General features: G+C 51.9%; 2 protein-coding genes across 15 annotated transcripts in view; both read left to right on the forward strand.

Moving 5' to 3' along the window:
- The window catches only part of LOC128143859 (fer-1-like protein 4), a 45658-nt gene extending 35218 nt beyond the window's left edge, over window positions 1–10440 (forward strand). For 4 of the 14 annotated variants that reach the window (XM_052791735.1, XM_052791725.1, XM_052791715.1 and 1 more), the window contains 8 exons: window positions 359–513; window positions 2295–2473; window positions 3508–3593; window positions 4557–4655; window positions 4948–5189; window positions 7096–7376; window positions 8076–8176; window positions 8706–10438. In XM_052791735.1, the coding sequence (XP_052647695.1) occupies window positions 359–513; window positions 2295–2473; window positions 3508–3593; window positions 4557–4655; window positions 4948–5189; window positions 7096–7376; window positions 8076–8176; window positions 8706–8886 (1324 nt within the window). In that variant the 3' untranslated portion in view covers window positions 8887–10438. Of the gene's footprint in view, window positions 1–358; window positions 514–2257; window positions 2474–3507; window positions 3594–4556; window positions 4656–4947; window positions 5190–7095; window positions 7377–8075; window positions 8177–8705 lie in introns of those variants that run through there. The other 10 variants (XM_052791696.1, XM_052791751.1, XM_052791743.1 and 7 more) reach the window with 9 other exon arrangements.
- A 449-nt stretch (window positions 10441–10889) lies between these two features.
- The window catches only part of LOC128151031 (arf-GAP with SH3 domain, ANK repeat and PH domain-containing protein 2-like), a 30401-nt gene continuing 26026 nt past the window's right edge, over window positions 10890–15264 (forward strand). Inside the window, 1 exon segment of the mRNA XM_052808423.1 lies at window positions 10890–11015. Within this exon segment, the coding sequence (XP_052664383.1) occupies window positions 10890–11015 (126 nt within the window).

The raw sequence follows: 15264 nt of genomic DNA on the forward strand, positions 1-15264 counted from the left end.
CTGTAAACTTCTCTTCTCCTAATCTGCTATTGGAGAATTAGCTGTGGGCACGGAGTTGAGACCCCAGCACTGCTAAAACCTCTCTCCCACTTATGAGCTGCAGCTGGAATTGCTCCTGTTGGGGCTCTGAAGCTAATGGTTCTGTGGCGTGCAAGCCTGGCTTGGTCTGGGGGAGGAGAGCTTGTTAAGCTTTTCATTCATTAAGCTTTTGTGTGCCTGTGGTTTTCCCAGTGAAAATCTGAGCAGGGTTCTGGTGGCACAGCCTGTGCTCTAGGGAAGGCAGGGCGTTTCACAGCCTAGGAAAAAAACCTGTTGTGTCTAAGCTGAAGATGTTCTCGATGTTCTCTCTTCCATGCAGAAGTGGCTACAACATGTGGCGAGACGCTTTCAAGCCCACACAGATCTTGGATAGTTTATGCAAGAAAAACTTGCTCCCTGCAGCAGAGTACAGATGGGAGGAGGTCAAAGTGAACAATAAAATATTCAAGGTCCCTCCAGAGGCTTTTCCTGAAGGTACAGAGGGCCTGGAGATCAATGACTGCTCCCTTAATCAGCTGCCTGTGCTCAGCAGTGCATGTACTGGTGAGAGGTCTGGGAACCCAGCAGCCTCTCTTCCCTGAAGTGTCCAGGCTGGCTGCCCCCACTCTGTGCCCTGCATGGCCCAGCTTTCTGGGTCACTGCGGGGAGCATCCTCAGTGCTCAGTGGCCTGGTTTCAGTGGATGATGGTGTTGCACTGGGGGAAGCTGTGATCCAGGCCATTAGGTCCCAAACTGGCTTTTCAGGCAGTGGGTGTAGCAAACTAAACCCGCTTGCACAGCAGTGATGTGCACCAGGGTTTGATGGCTTGTGCAGCCAAAGAAGGCATAGCTTATTCTGACGGCTGACACCGTCACAAAGCTGTACCTCCATCTGCTTGTGACCACCATCAGCAAGATACTGGAGTCCTTTTTTTGTGTGGTTTTTTTTTTTTTGGGGGGGGTGTGTCTTTTTCAGTCTCCTTTCCTGTTTTTATCTCACTTTGTCCTTCAGGGATGCTCTCTGCTTCTGGTGGCTTTGGGTGCCTTGGGTGACTCCCCACTGCTCCTTACTACTATTGATTTCCTCCTTGTGGGCAGCTTCTGCTTCTCCTTTGCTGTTTTTCTTTCCTCCTCACTGGCATTACAAACCCTGAGCCAGGGCCATGGATGTCCAAGAACACAGAAAATTCCGCCATGCCCTCATGCCCTCCGCCAGCAGTGATGCAGAACTTCCCTGAGCACACAGGCCTGTCCCTGCTGTGCACATTCCCTCCAGTGGCCAACACCTGTGCAATTGAATCCAGCCTGGAGGAAAGGATGGAGCAGATGTGGCCCACTTGTGGATGGCTGGGTCCTGCAAGGCAATGCTATGTAGCCTGTAGGAAGGATGATCCCTGTGCCTGACCTGCCCAGAGAGGGGACCTCTGTGTACGGCCAACTTTACCTTTGGTTTATGTCTATGCTGGCGTCTATGGTTTATGTCATGAAGGGGAAAGAAATCCTGCTCAGGAGAGGGCAAGGAGCCTCCAAAAGCCCTTTCCCCCTTTTCCTAGGTCACTGGGTAGCTGGGAAGGGAGAAGTGAGGTGCTCTCCTGGTGTTCCCCTGAGAGCCGGCTCTGGTTCAAATGTGGCTGCAGTTGGTGCCTTGTGAACCTCTGCTGTGCTCGGGGACTGCTTGGGATGGTTTCGGTCTCAGACTGATCTCCAAAGGGCAGATGCTCTCCATAAACCCAGGGGTGGGTGGGTCATTGTGTCCTCGCCTGTTGGTTCCTGCTTTTCTCCCCACCAGCAGGATTTGGTCTTGAACTGCCATTTGGCTTCACTGTGCCAAATGACTCTATCATGCAGACTGTTAATTAACGGAGAGCACAGCTGCGTGTCTCTGCCAAGTGACAAGTGGTGCTTTTCTGGAGCACTTCTAGGGCAAAACCTCTCATCCATGGATCTGTTGGGACTACCACAGAGACGTGGGGACTTAAACTACATCCTCCTTGGTGTCCCCTGGGTCCTTTTCCCAGGGCCATAATAAATTCTTTTTTGCCCTTTTCCTCTTAATTCTCTTAGCTTGTTTGTCTTCCTGCCTACAGTTTTCCTCATCACTGCAACATATTGAACTCAATTCCCTTCATCCTTGCCCTCCTGCTTTTCCCCATTTTGGTGAGGTGCTTGTTTGCCCAGGCCATCATCTTCCCTTACTTGTGCCTGTGACTAACGTCCTGACGTGGCTCTTGCTGGCCAGATGCCTTCATCTTCTACCTGGCTGTGTCCTGCTGCAGAGGCCCCTGTGAGGAACAAGAGAGGAGTGGCAGATGAGAACTGGTCAGTGGATGATGAACATAAGGCTTTGTACGTCCTGCAGCACTGGGAAGAGATGCCAGGATACGGGTACAAGCTGGTACCAGAGCATGTGGAGATCCGGTCCCTGTACAACACGGAGAACCCTGGGCTTGTGCAGGTGAGATGTGTTTCCTTGCCAAGCCTAGACACTGCTCTGGGAGAAGGACCTTCGGGGTGGCTGGTTCCCAGTCCGCTGGCTGGTCCCCTGTTGTTCTTTTGTCTCCTCATCATGGTGTTGCCCCTTCCTGGGTGGGCAACTGGAGCTGTGTATGTGAATGGCTGGCCCTGCTATGAAGTGAAGACTGTTGGCCTTGGATGTCCTTTGCTTATATCCACCCTCTGACGTCTCATGGTGCTTCTGAACACACTTTCCTCAAGAGACCTCTGTCCACTGATGTGTTCACAATGCTGGTGGCCCAGAGTCCTTCCTGTCTCCTCAAGCCATGTAGCACTGCTCTGATGAGGATGCTGTGTGGGTGGCAAGGGACTTGTTCTGCCTTCTGAGCCCTGCCAACATGCACCATGGTGGGTGGTAGTGTCCTTGCCTAACCCTGCCTTTTCCTCTGCTTTGTCCCGTCACTGCTGCTGTCCCCTTGGCTTCTCCCTGGGGGCACGACATAACTGCTGGCTGGAGGAGAAACATTCATCCTCAGTTTTATGCAGTGCAGTGATCAGAGCTCAACCATTTCAATGTCCTGTACTGAACATCTCCTCTTCCCTCAGGTACTGGAGGTCTGTAATAAAGCAGAGCTCTGCAGTCACTCTGGCTTTGGTCAGTGTTGGAAATGCATATGGGGAGGGGAGGATCAGACCCATCACTTTTTAGTTTTCTTGGTTATGCTGAAGTGTTGCATCATTGTATGCTTCTTGTTAAGACAGAGGGACACGTTTGCCTCTGTTTGAAATGGACTCAGTTCAGCTGAACTGTTTTTTCTTGGGAGCAGGGTGGGGAGGGAAATAAGCAATTTTTGGTAGTTTTAATTTTTTCCCTATCTAAAATCCAGTCACACATCACTCTGAAGTGCTGGGGATGGAAAGAGCCAAGTAGTGGCTTTCCGGTGAGAGCTTTCCTTGCAGAACCAAGGCCTTGCTCCTTGAAGAGCTGGAGGGTGGTCTGTCTTTTGAAGTCTCTCTGCTGTCTTCTCTCATCAGGGCTCCTTGCACATGTGGATTGACATGTTTCCAAATGACGTCCCCATACCGCCGCCTGTCAATATCAAGCCACGACTGCCTGTCAGGTAGCACCCATGGGAGCAGGGCTGGGACTGGTGAGCCTGTGTGGAGGGTCAGTGTCCCTCACCATGCCTGGCAGGATGAGCCATGGAGTCCTGCACAGGCTGACAATCTGTGCTAGCCTGGCATACAGCCCTCCTCTCTTCTTCAGCTCTGGCCATGAAATGGTCTCTTGGGTGTATCAGCATGGGGCATAAGCGCTTCAGCTGCACAAGTGTTTGTGAAGGGCAGGGCTAATCTTTCTAAGGCTGGACATGAAGGTGATAGAAACCCAGGTCAGAGCTACTCATCTAGGTCTATTTTGGCTAGTGGACAGATGTCCTCTGGGTGCCTGAAGAAGTGAAGGAGGAGATCTGCTGTTTTCAATGATCTAATGGGGCTATTGAGATGGAGGGTCCAGATTCTTCTCAGAGATGCACATGGAAGGACAAGAGTTAATGGACACAAATTGCAGCAATGGAAACTCCAACTGGATATAGGGAAAATATTTTCCCAATGAGAGTGAAGCTACCCTGGGAAAGGGATGGAGTGACCCAGAGAGGTGCTGGGATATCCATTCTTGGAGATATTCAAAACTCATGCAGACAAGGCCCTGAGCAATCTGATCTACTATGAAATTAGAGCAAGAGGTTGGAGCAGAGGCTGCAGAGGTGTCTTCCTGCCTAAGTCTTTCTGTGCTCCTATGGCTAAGTGATGCTGGTGAGTTTCCCATGTACCAGGGATTTGCTTTGCAAAAGCTGCCTGTTTTGACTGTGGGTGTTTGTCTTGTGGGGTTGTAGCCCCCTAGGAAGGGCTTTGTGAATGGCAATGAGACTGCTCAGCTGTGCTTGGCCAGAGGAGCCCTGGCAGGGGACCACAGTGCTAGGAGCGTTCAAGTCCTTCTGCTTTGCTGGTGTGGGCTTGACCTGCCCTCCCAGGCACGGGGGGTGAGAGCATGTGTCTCACTCACCCCTGTGCCCTTCCCACAGCTACGAGCTGCGTGTGATTATCTGGAACACAGATGACGTGATCCTTGATGATGTCAACCCAGTAACGGGAGAGCCTTCCAGTGACATCTACGTGAAAAGGTCTGATGGGAGCCAGAGGGAGGCCAGAGCCTGGCTGTCCTGCTCCCTGCCCTGCTCCACACCCTCTCTGCCTCCTCTAAACCTCTGCTGCTCCCTGCATCAGCATGAGGTGCCCCACTCCAGTCCCCTGCATGAACTGCTGTATCCCCAAAGGTGTTGGTCAGGTGTTGGTCTGGTTTGGCTCTTTGACTCTTCCTTTCTGGCTACCCCATGGGGTTCAGCCCCTCCATCCTTCTGCTCTGCCTTTGGGGCTGGCTGACAGGGGTAGGAGATAACTGAGTTTCTCCTGCAGCTGGATAAAGGGTCTTGACCACGACAAGCAGGAGACGGATGTTCACTTTAACTCCTTGACTGGGGAGGGCAATTTCAACTGGAGGTTCATCTTCCGCTTCAACTATCTCCCGACTGAGAAGGAGATCACCTACAAGAAGAAGGACTCTGTCTTCTCTGTGGAGGAATCAGAGTTTCGGGAACCGGCTGTTCTGGTCCTCCAGGTCTGGGATTACGACAGGATTTCAGCTAATGACTTTCTAGGTATGGTATAACCTGCTGGAAGCGGGGTGACCTGTCCCTCACCTTGCTGGAGTATTACAGTGTTCCCCTCAGGGCCCAGCTCTCTGAGAAGGGACACCAGGAACACCAGATCAAGCTCTTCAGCTCAGCAGCCACCTGGGCTGGTTTTTTGCATGTGAGCTGTAGGCAGAACCTGGAGATAGGCACCTGTCCTACACAGACATGTTGAGCTTGCATGCTTGTTCCAGGGCCTTGGTGTCCTTTTTCAGGGCCTGTGACACCACAGGACTTCCAGGTTCTGCTTCCTCACAACCTTTCTGATAAACTTGCTCATTTTCCCTGCTTTCACTTAGATCCCAAAGACTTGGCCAAAGAGCAGCTTTCCCAGGAGCTTATGTTGTGGGCACAGGGACTGGCAACCCTTGTGAGACCATTTGCACCTGAGTTGCAGCATCCTATTGCTGGGGGATCGGAGCTCCCCAGCTGCTTTGGTACTTCCCAGTAACCAGACCTGCTGGGCTGGGCATGCAGTAGGCTGGTGGTGATTCCACCCACGCTACATTAGCACAAATACTGCTGCCTCTCTTCTGCTTCTGCTGCCATCCCCGAGTTTGCAGCACACCATTCAGTTGTCCCTCCTTTCTTCAAACTTTGCCCTCCCCATTAAAAAGCAGCCCCTTTGTCCTGCTGTCTCTTGGGCAGGATAAAACTCTCTTTATTCATCAACCTTCCACGGTATATTTAAAGGGCTTTACCTCCATGAGGCACTTCCAGTGGTGATTGGTTCAGCCATGCTACTCAGGCACTGAAGAAAGCGTTAGACAGCAATCCCAATGATTCCTGGCATGTACACTCTCAGGAACTTCTAGGCAGGAAAGGGCTTCTGCAGTCATTATTGCAACCTTCTGCTCCAAGCAGCGCTAGATGCAATGTAGGTCAGGTTGCTCAGGGCCTTGTCTGGGTGAGTTTTGAGTATCTCCAAGGATGGAGATCCCAGCACCCTTCTGGGCCTCTTTTCCTGGCTGCACCATTCTCGTAATTCTCGCATTTTTTTACTTGCAGCAGCTTGTGTCCATTGCCTTACGTGCTTTCATCATCCACGTCTGAGAATAGTCTAGCTCCATCTGCTCTATAGCTTCCTTTAGGCTGTGGGAGATACAATAAGATCTCTCCCTTGACCTCTCTTCTCTGGGCTGAATATGCATGGGTCTCTCAACCCATCCTGCCATGGCACACACTCTAGCCTTGACTATCTCAGCCACTGGACTCTCTAGTTAGTTGACACCTTTCTTGTGTTGGGGTCCAAACCTGGACACTGTATCCAGATGCAGTCTCACCAGAGCTGAGCAGAGGAGAATACCGACATCCCTTGGTTGCTGGCTATGCTTTTGGCAATACAGACCAGTACATGATAAGACTGATTTGTTGCAAGGGCTCAGTGCCAAAGTGGGACAGGAGCTCCTTCCAAGGAGGACAGGGGTGCAAGGCCAAGCAGGGAAATGAACTGAGGCTGTTTCAGATGTAAGACAGACTTGAAACCTTTAAAGAGTTTCCCAGATTTTATAATTTTTTATTGACGTTTGCAGGAACGAGAGGGGAAGAGGAGCTTGGACATGTGAGGGCAGCAGGGTGGGACATGGTAAAGGAGTGAAAATAACCCCCTGTACCACACACAAATCAAACTGGCCACATTACAGATGAGAAAAGACCTGTGGCTTCTGCTTCTTAGTCTGTAACTCTTGGGCTGGTTCTTTCTTATGCGGAGCTTCAGGTTCTCCACCTGTAAATGTGCAGGACTCTGCTAGATCATTGCAGCAGCTGGGACCTACTCGTGGTGGTGGGAGTGTGGCTGAGACAGAAAGCCAAATGGTGTATGGGGCTGACCTCAGGATTTCACCATGAGCTCTCCTCTTCATTGTGCCTGCAGGCTCCATCGAGCTGAAGCTGCATGACATGGTGCGGGCAGCCAAGAGCTCAGAGCATTGCACCATCAAGATGGCCAAGGAGAATGCAACACCTCGCTTCTCCATCTTCCGAAACAAGCGCATGAGGGGCTGGTGGCCCTTCATCAAACTCAAAGATCAAGAAGACGAGGAGAGAGAGAAGAGGGAGGACAAGCAGAAGAAGAAGAAAAAGAAGTGGAGCAGCTCAGTCAAACCAGAGGACATGGAGTTCACAGACCCCAGTGGGAACAAGTACCTCCTGACAGTAAGGCAGGGTGCTGGCACATGTAAGCAGAGAGCCAGCGTTTTGCCTCTGCCTTGACATGGCAACCTGTCCTGCAGAGGCTGCAATGACCCAGCTGCCCAGGACTTTGTCCAGAGTCCTGGAAACTTGTCCCATCTGCTGCAAACAGCACTTCATCTACCCAGAAGTGTGAGCTGCAGTGGCATGCAGGGGGTGTCCAACTTCATGTCTTCCTCTGAGCTTCCCATAGAGCAGTGCTCAGTGAGGGGACCAATGCAAGAGTCACATGGCTCCCCATCAACCAGACAGGACAGCAGCAAAAGCTTGTCCTAGGGTCTCTGCCTACCCCAGACAGGCAGGTGCCAACTGTCCCAGGGCAGACTCTCTGCCAATTGCCCTGCTAGTGGACCATTGTTTGTCCCTAAGGGTGAGTTTTGCTCAATGCCAGTGTGGGAGGCTGCAGACAAACCCAGATAGCTGGGGAGTGCATTACAATACAGTGCCTTGTCTGCGAAACAGTTAGTGGGAACTGTGGCCTGGCTGGAAACTGGCTGCAAAGTGAGAGATTCTGTAGCTAATGCCTGGAGAGAAAAATTAATTGCTCTGAGCATCTGTAAGTGGAACTGGGAGAAAAATACCCAGTCCTGGCAGGCTGTGTGGTAGCAGGCTGGTCTGTGAAACAACACGTGCAGCTGTGGCTCAGACATATTCCCCCTCCAGGGTAAGGTGGAAGCGGAGCTCCAGCTGCTGACTGTGGAGGAGGCTGAGAAAAGTCCTGTTGGTTTGGGCCGAAAAGAGCCTGAACCCCTGGAAAAGCCTAAGTGAGTATCTGTGTTATCACCTTTAACATGGATGGACAGTGCTGTGTTTTCAGCAGCCCTTTGCATGAGGACAGGGAACATCTGCTTGTCAGGAAGCTGAGAGCAATCAATGAGGCCCTGGGTGGTGGGGTCTGCAAGACTGGGGCTGCCAGGGCTTCCAGAGCTCGAGTGGGTCCAGCAGGACTTGTGGCTGCAGCATCTGGGCCAGGGCTGATCTCAGTGAGGTACACAAGGCAGGTATGCCATAACATTGCTTGTGCAAAAAAGGCAGCTCTGGTTTAACCATGTGAACGCACCCGTTAGCCACATGGGTGCAGAACAGCTCTGTGGGGGCTGTCCTGAGGCTCAGGTCCTGTTGTCTCCAGCGCTTTCACAGGCACTGTAGTTCTTGCAGCCCCTAGGGTGATCCTGTCTGGAAGCAGCAGGAAGAGCTGGCAACCCTTGAGGGTGGCAGGGCACCAAAGCAGAGCGGCCAAGATGCTGCTCTGGATTGAGCCTGTGTTTATTTATTCTTCCCTTCCTGTTCCAGCCGGCCAAAAACTTCTTTCAACTGGTTTGTGAATCCCATGAAGACCTTTGTGTTCTTTATCTGGAAGCGGTACAAGAAATACATCATTTTGCTGTTCATTGTCACTGTTCTGACCATCTTCCTGGTTCTTTTGATCTACACCATGCCTGGATACATCAGCGAGAAGATCATTAATGGATAAATACTCTCCAGCACAGGACTACTCAAAGGCAGGGGTGATTATTGCAGGAATTGAGACTGGACCAGAAAGTTTAAGGAAATCTTACAAGTGCAGAGGCAACCTTCAGAGTGAGAGACCTGCAGAAGTGGCCTCTCTTTGGGGAGTCATGCTTCATGCTAAGTACCCATGAGAGGCTAAGAAACCAAGTAACCAACCTACTAAATAAGGCAAACTTGAAGGACAGTTACAGCTTTGGGAAGAAAATTGTTTGTGGGACTGGTGTGGGAGGGTGGGAAAACAGGGTCTGCTGGGGCTGTCCCCACAGACACGTCAGCTGAACCCAGCTCTTGCTATTGAGAGTGATTCTGGCAGAGATGGGGACATACAGAGCTGTCCATGCCCCAGCTTGACAACACTTGGCACTTCCCAGGCCTTTGCCTGAAGAGTTGAAAACATCTTGTATGGGGGGAAGGCAGGTCTGGTGTAGAGTCCTGGTGGAGGTAGGACCTGGAAGACCTTTGAATGGGGGTCCCCACAGAGAAAGACAACAGAGCCAAGGTAGCCATGAGCTTCCTGCCATGCCAAGAACACAGGAACAGCTCTTGGAGTTAAAGTAAGCTCTGGATGTGGTAGCACTCCCTGGGACACGGACTTTCTGGTCGTCACTCCTTACAAGCTGCTTAACAGCTTTTCCTGCATGTGCTGGGTTGGGTTCAGGCTTGCTTCAAACTTCATTTTGGCTCTTCCATTTCCACAGGAATAAAAGCTCCTTGGCTGCTCTTTCTGATGCTGCTTGTGTTTTGTAGCTGCCTTCTGAAGCTGGGGGTCAGCCTGCTGCAGGCAGTCCTCGCTGATGCCCCTTTGCCTTTCCTCCCAGATAGCACAGCACTGAGACATCAGCATGAGGTTGTCAGCATGAATCTGTACTGTGGTGTTGGGCTGATGTCGATTAAATGAGACTTGTTCTCAGCATGGTCTCTGGTGCCCCAGGGTTCCTGTCTTCTGCACAGATGAGCCCTGACATGATCTGATCTCAAGTGGAGGTGCTTTACCCTGAGTTTTGACAGGACAGATTCCTTCTGAGGTGTCTCATCCTGGTGCAGGAGATGATGCTCAGAGGGACTGTTGCATTTCCAAAGAAATTAACTGACAATGGGGTTTTATAGTGAAGATGGCTGCCTGATTGTCTTTTGAATGGGGCAGGAATAGAATAAGTTTTGGGGAGAAAACTAGCTGGGCAGAGCCAGGCAGGCAGGGAAGGAGCAGGTGAGGACTCTGGCTGGACCTGAAGCCAGGTGCGAGTCTGGGACAGACATGGTGCTCCCTCAGGGGGGCTGGAGTTCAGCTGCTGGGTGGGGGCCCCAGAATGGCAAAGGGGGAGACCTCTCTCCCCCCCCCAGGGGACCCTTGGGCTGCAGGGGGAGTGAAATAGGCTGCAAAGGGTTCAGGTCATGTACTGTAAATGAATCTGCATGGGGCTAGAGCAGGGCCTTGGGGTGCAACAGTGCTGTTTCCAGTGCTGCATCACCCCCAGCCTTTCTGCAGGGCCTGTCAAATGGGATGTTGCCTAAACAAACGGTGCCCAGTGCACCCCAGCAGTGCCAGGTGCATCCTAGCACACCTGGTGCACCTCAGCAGTGATGGGTCCATGCCAGCAAGCTCAGTGCACCCCAGCACACCCAGTGCACATCCCCAGGCAGCTCCTTAGCTCTTGCAGCCATGCTTAGCTACATTTTCCACCACATCACCAGGCTGAGGCTACCTGTGACTCAAAGTGTCTGCCTCAGGCTTCCCCCAAATATTTCAGCTTATAATTGCAGGATTTGTAGCCGTGCTGCTGTGTGCCTGGGTGTGTGGGTGTGTGTCAGTGTGTGTGTCTGTTTGGGGTGTGGGTGTGCAAGGCGAGGGGCTTCCTCCTACCCTTGCTGCTGGCAGCAGCGTGACCCCAGTCCCCTGCCCAGCCCCAGCGCAATTGCAACTCCCGCCGGCAGTTGCCCTTCCTGGGGCCACCTCGCTGCGGCACCATGGCAGCCCTCATCTCAGCGTGCGACTTCGTGCAGCAGGCTCAGGAAGACCTCAGTTCACCCACCACCTCTGCCTTCGCCAGCCCCATGGGCCGCTGCAAGGCCACTGCTTACAGCCTGGAGGAGGTGAGCGGGGGCGGCAGGCTGCAGGGGTGCTCTCGAAGGGGTTGGGGGAGCTCTCCCCATCGTGGTCCCACAGGATCTGCATCCCAGTTCAGGCATCACCATATCATTTGTCACCATGAGTGGAGAGTGGTGCGAGTGTCATTGGGTGTTTGCAAAACACTCAAAAGCAAAGATTTGGTGAAGGCTTGTGACGGGTTGTAGTGGCTGGGTGACACGTGTCAGTTGGTGGGGACAAGAGCAAAGGGGGAGAGGTTTGTGCGGGAAGGCTGTATCTTGTACCAGGCTCACACCACGCAGTAAAGAGAAGACAGAACCCTTTGACCAGACAAGCATCAAACTAAAAGCAAAACAAAAAATTAAAGGAAGTTTTTGGGGGCGGCAGGATGGTTTCCTCATTTGTGCAGAGTTAAGCTGTGGGATACACTGATGTGGGTTGTTTGGAGGCCAAATGTATGAGTGGTTCCAAAAATTCACAGAGCCGGGATGACGGCTGGCTGCTGAGTGCAGCATCTGATGCAAAACTTACTTGGGCCAAATGCCTTTGTTTTCTGACCAGTGGCAAAAGCCAGAAGACCCTAATAGGCATCATCAGGCATGGTGAGGGAGGGGAAGGGGTTGCTGCATGCTGCTGGCACATGAGGGAGTGAGCAGCAGAGCTCAATGCCCTGGGAAGACTGTGAGTGAGGGCAAGACTGGCTCAGTGGAGGGTCCAGGCTTCCCATTGAGAGCATCCCACCACCCACCTAGACCCACCTTGGGACTTAGCTGAAAACTATGGCCAGTATAGTGTAACCATTATGCTGGCCTGTTCCTGGGCAAATCAAGGTCCTGACCCCCCATGGAAAATACCCATGAGATGTTGCCGCTGTGGTAAGTAGGACTCTCCGTTATGGTGGTTCAGAGGGCTCCAAGCCTCTTGGTGCCTCCTCCTGGTAGGTCTGGTAAATGTGCTGGGAGCAAACTGCACCATGTCACCTCTCTCATTATTTTGTTGTTTCAGCAGATGAGGGGATGGTGCCCAGGACTTTACCAGGGCCTGTCTGTGGGCTGTGACTCCTGCACTGCTCTGAAGTCCCCCAGCACCTGCAGGCTTGGAGCAGATGGGGAGCTGTGCTCCTGTAGATCATTTGGTTCAGTGATGGTCGCTGAGGTTTCTTTTTTTCTCAGGCCTCCAGAGGCCAGGACTTGCTCAGGAGCATCTGGGCATGGAGCAATTTCCTTGTGTTGCTTAATTTTCAACTGTTACTCTATCACTTGTACCCCAAGCAAAGCTAAAACTTCAGTCCTTTAAAACAGAGCTGCTACATCAGGAAGCTGTGGTTAGAGAGAAACACTGCTGAACTTGTGCATGTCTGCAGAGCTCCTTGCTTGGGACTTACATGTCAGAGTGGACATAAAACTCATGACACGCTCCTGCTGCTATGTGACACCAACCCCTGTGCAGTCTGCAGGGGATTTGCTGCAGAGAAAGCAGGGAGCAGTGGTGTGAGCTGTGCTGGCTGGGCAGCAGCACTTGTGTTAGCCAGGAGACACAGGGAGATGATTTCATCTTTGGGTGCAGATCAGGGCTGGACTGAGCAGATGGCAAGGAGAAATTCCAACATCATGGGGTATCCCCAGTTCTCTCGCTTGGGTGTTGGTGTCGGCAGGAGCTGTCTGTCCTAGAGAAAGGTCCTCTCTGCCTGCATCAGTGCTGGCCTCTTCCTTGCTTCCTCCCTGAGCCTGACATGCTCTCACCATGCAGCTAGGTGAGGCTGACTGGGCTCTGATCTGGGACTTAATTTCTTCTGACGTGTGCAGTAGCTCAGCTGACACCTCTGTGCACTTTCACTGGGAGGACGACTCCAGTGCTAGAGAAGAGCAAGCGAGAGCCAGCAGCTGGGAACTGAAGCTGACACTGAAATCAAAAATTAGTTGCAATATTTTAGCTGTGACTTAATGAACTACTGGTGTGCGTGGTCAAAAGGTGGAGTGAATGCTTGGTCTCCATCCTCTTTAAACACAGCTTGGATGTCTTTCTGGAGACTGCTGACTCCCACACAGGGTATAGGCTCATGCAAGGTTGTCTTGTGTTAATGCCATGTCTATGCAGACAATGTGAACTGATGGTCCCTCCCACTCTGAGTCTTTCTGCACTCTTGAAAACTAGTGAGAAGGGAGAAGTGTGCTGTGACCCCAGCTCCCTGGAAATCACAGACAGGGATGAAAACAGATCTGGAATAGCTGGAGCCACAGGGTCTCACCTCTGAAAGGCAGAAATACCGGTGCTGGTGACTTCTGCAGTGGTTCAGCCAGCGGCTTTTATTGATAGGGTAGGGAACTTTGTACAGCAAAGAGTCTTAGTGCATCAGCAGGTACATGCTTGTAACGGAGAGCAGCACCACTGCGGGATAAAGCAGTAAACACAGCAAAAGCTCATCCTTGAGCAAGGAGAGCACAGGGTGCACCTAGCCCGGCAGCGATGCAGGCAGCAGAGGGAATGAGTGCTGAGCTGCAGGGGGAGGACATCAGCCAGTTTTCCACCACTGGAGGCAGGTCCCCAAAGGGGAAGTCACACAGCTCAGCTGAGTGCAGAACCAGGTCCGTGCCTGCAAGGCAAACAAACGCAGGTCAAAGAACAAGCAAGGAAGGGAGCTTGGGGTTTCCTGCGCTAAGTGCCAGGTATGTAATTTCCTGCCTTGTGGCCAGTGACTGTACTTGTACACACTTCATGGTCCTTGGAGGGAGTGCTGCCTTTTGCAGCTGGGCTCACTGGGTGGGGGGAGCCTGGGGAGGTGGAGGTCCCTGTTGGTGATGGCCTCTGGGATGCTGTCCTGGTTTCAGCTAGGATAGAGTTAATTTTCTTTCTAGTACCTGGTATAGTGTTATGTTTTGCATTCAGTATGAGAAGAATATTGATAACACACTGATGTTTTCAGTTGTTGTTGAGTAGTGTTTATACGAAGTCAAGGATTTTGCAGCTTCTCATGCCCAGCCAGCAAGAAGGCTGGAGGGGCACAAGAAGCTGGGAGGGGACACACCCAGGACAGTTGACCCAAACTGGCCAAAGGGGTATTCCATACCATGGGACATCATGCCTAGTGACTGGGTGGGGGGGAAAGTGAGTGAGTGGCTGCATGGTGCTTAGTTGCTGGCTGGTGTTAAACCATGACAGATGGCATGGAGCATTCTCACCCTGGTGCTGCTTCTCTGAAGCAGGAAAGCCTCCTGGTCTGACAGCATCAGTCCAGCAGGCAGGGAATGGTCCAAAAATTGTGGATGGGTCATTTGTGGATCAAGATTACACTTTCATGGAGGGAATTGTCAGGATAAAGGAAGACGAAGGCCATGGATGTGGAAGGTTTGAGCATCTGTGTGTGGAGAGCTGAATTTCTGGTACAAGATGAAGTATAAACATGACTGGCATCACAAGGGACCTGGGCAGGCTCCTGGGACATTTTGGGAAGGAGACAGCTGTCCTGGTCAAGGTGGGTCCCAGCAGCAGAGGGGAGTGAGGGGGAGAGAGGCTCTGCAGGCCACGAGAAGGTTGGAAATCAGGGTCTCAGTGGCAGCAGGCTCCAAATTTCTCCCTCCCAGTGCCACTTACAAGGGCAGGCAGGGAAGGAAAGGGGTTGAGTCCGACTGTGTGGCTAAAGATCTCCTGTAGGGTTGAGGAAGTAAGAGCATCTAGAACTGGAAAAGCTGCCCCGGTGAAGCCTCTGCAAGGGAGATGGGCTTCACTTAAGCCAAAAGGGCTTCACCTGAAGAAGGGTGAAGGGATGCCTAAGGTTAGTGAGATGAACGCCATATGCAATGGCTTAAACAACTGCAGGGAGCTGTGGCCCAGAAGGGGACTGTGCGGGCCTCGTGGTGGTGCTCAAAATAACCATATGGTTGTGAGGGGGATGTGTTAGTCCTTGAAGTCCTGGATTAACCTGAAGTCATTTTCTGAACATAGGGGTAAGAGTGTCTCCAACAGCTTCGCCAAAGGACAGTGATCAGATGCTTCAGGTGCCCTATCCCACCACTGCCTTTCTGACCTTGTCTTGACGTGTGGAAACAGACTCTACAATCAGTGAGATTGTAAAGTAGGTATGTTTATTCAGCGCTGGGCAGCACCGGGGGTAGTCCCACCAAAGTCGTGCACACCTGACGTGGCAACTTACTTCAAATTTAAACAGTCAAGTGTTACATATACATAAGATTTTCTAATACACCTATACATATGCATGACCTATCCTCGCTTCATGTTAAAATTAGTTCCAAGAAG

This window comes from Harpia harpyja, chromosome 1 (assembly GCF_026419915.1).
Source record: "Harpia harpyja isolate bHarHar1 chromosome 1, bHarHar1 primary haplotype, whole genome shotgun sequence".
NCBI lineage: Eukaryota > Metazoa > Chordata > Aves > Accipitriformes > Accipitridae > Harpia > Harpia harpyja.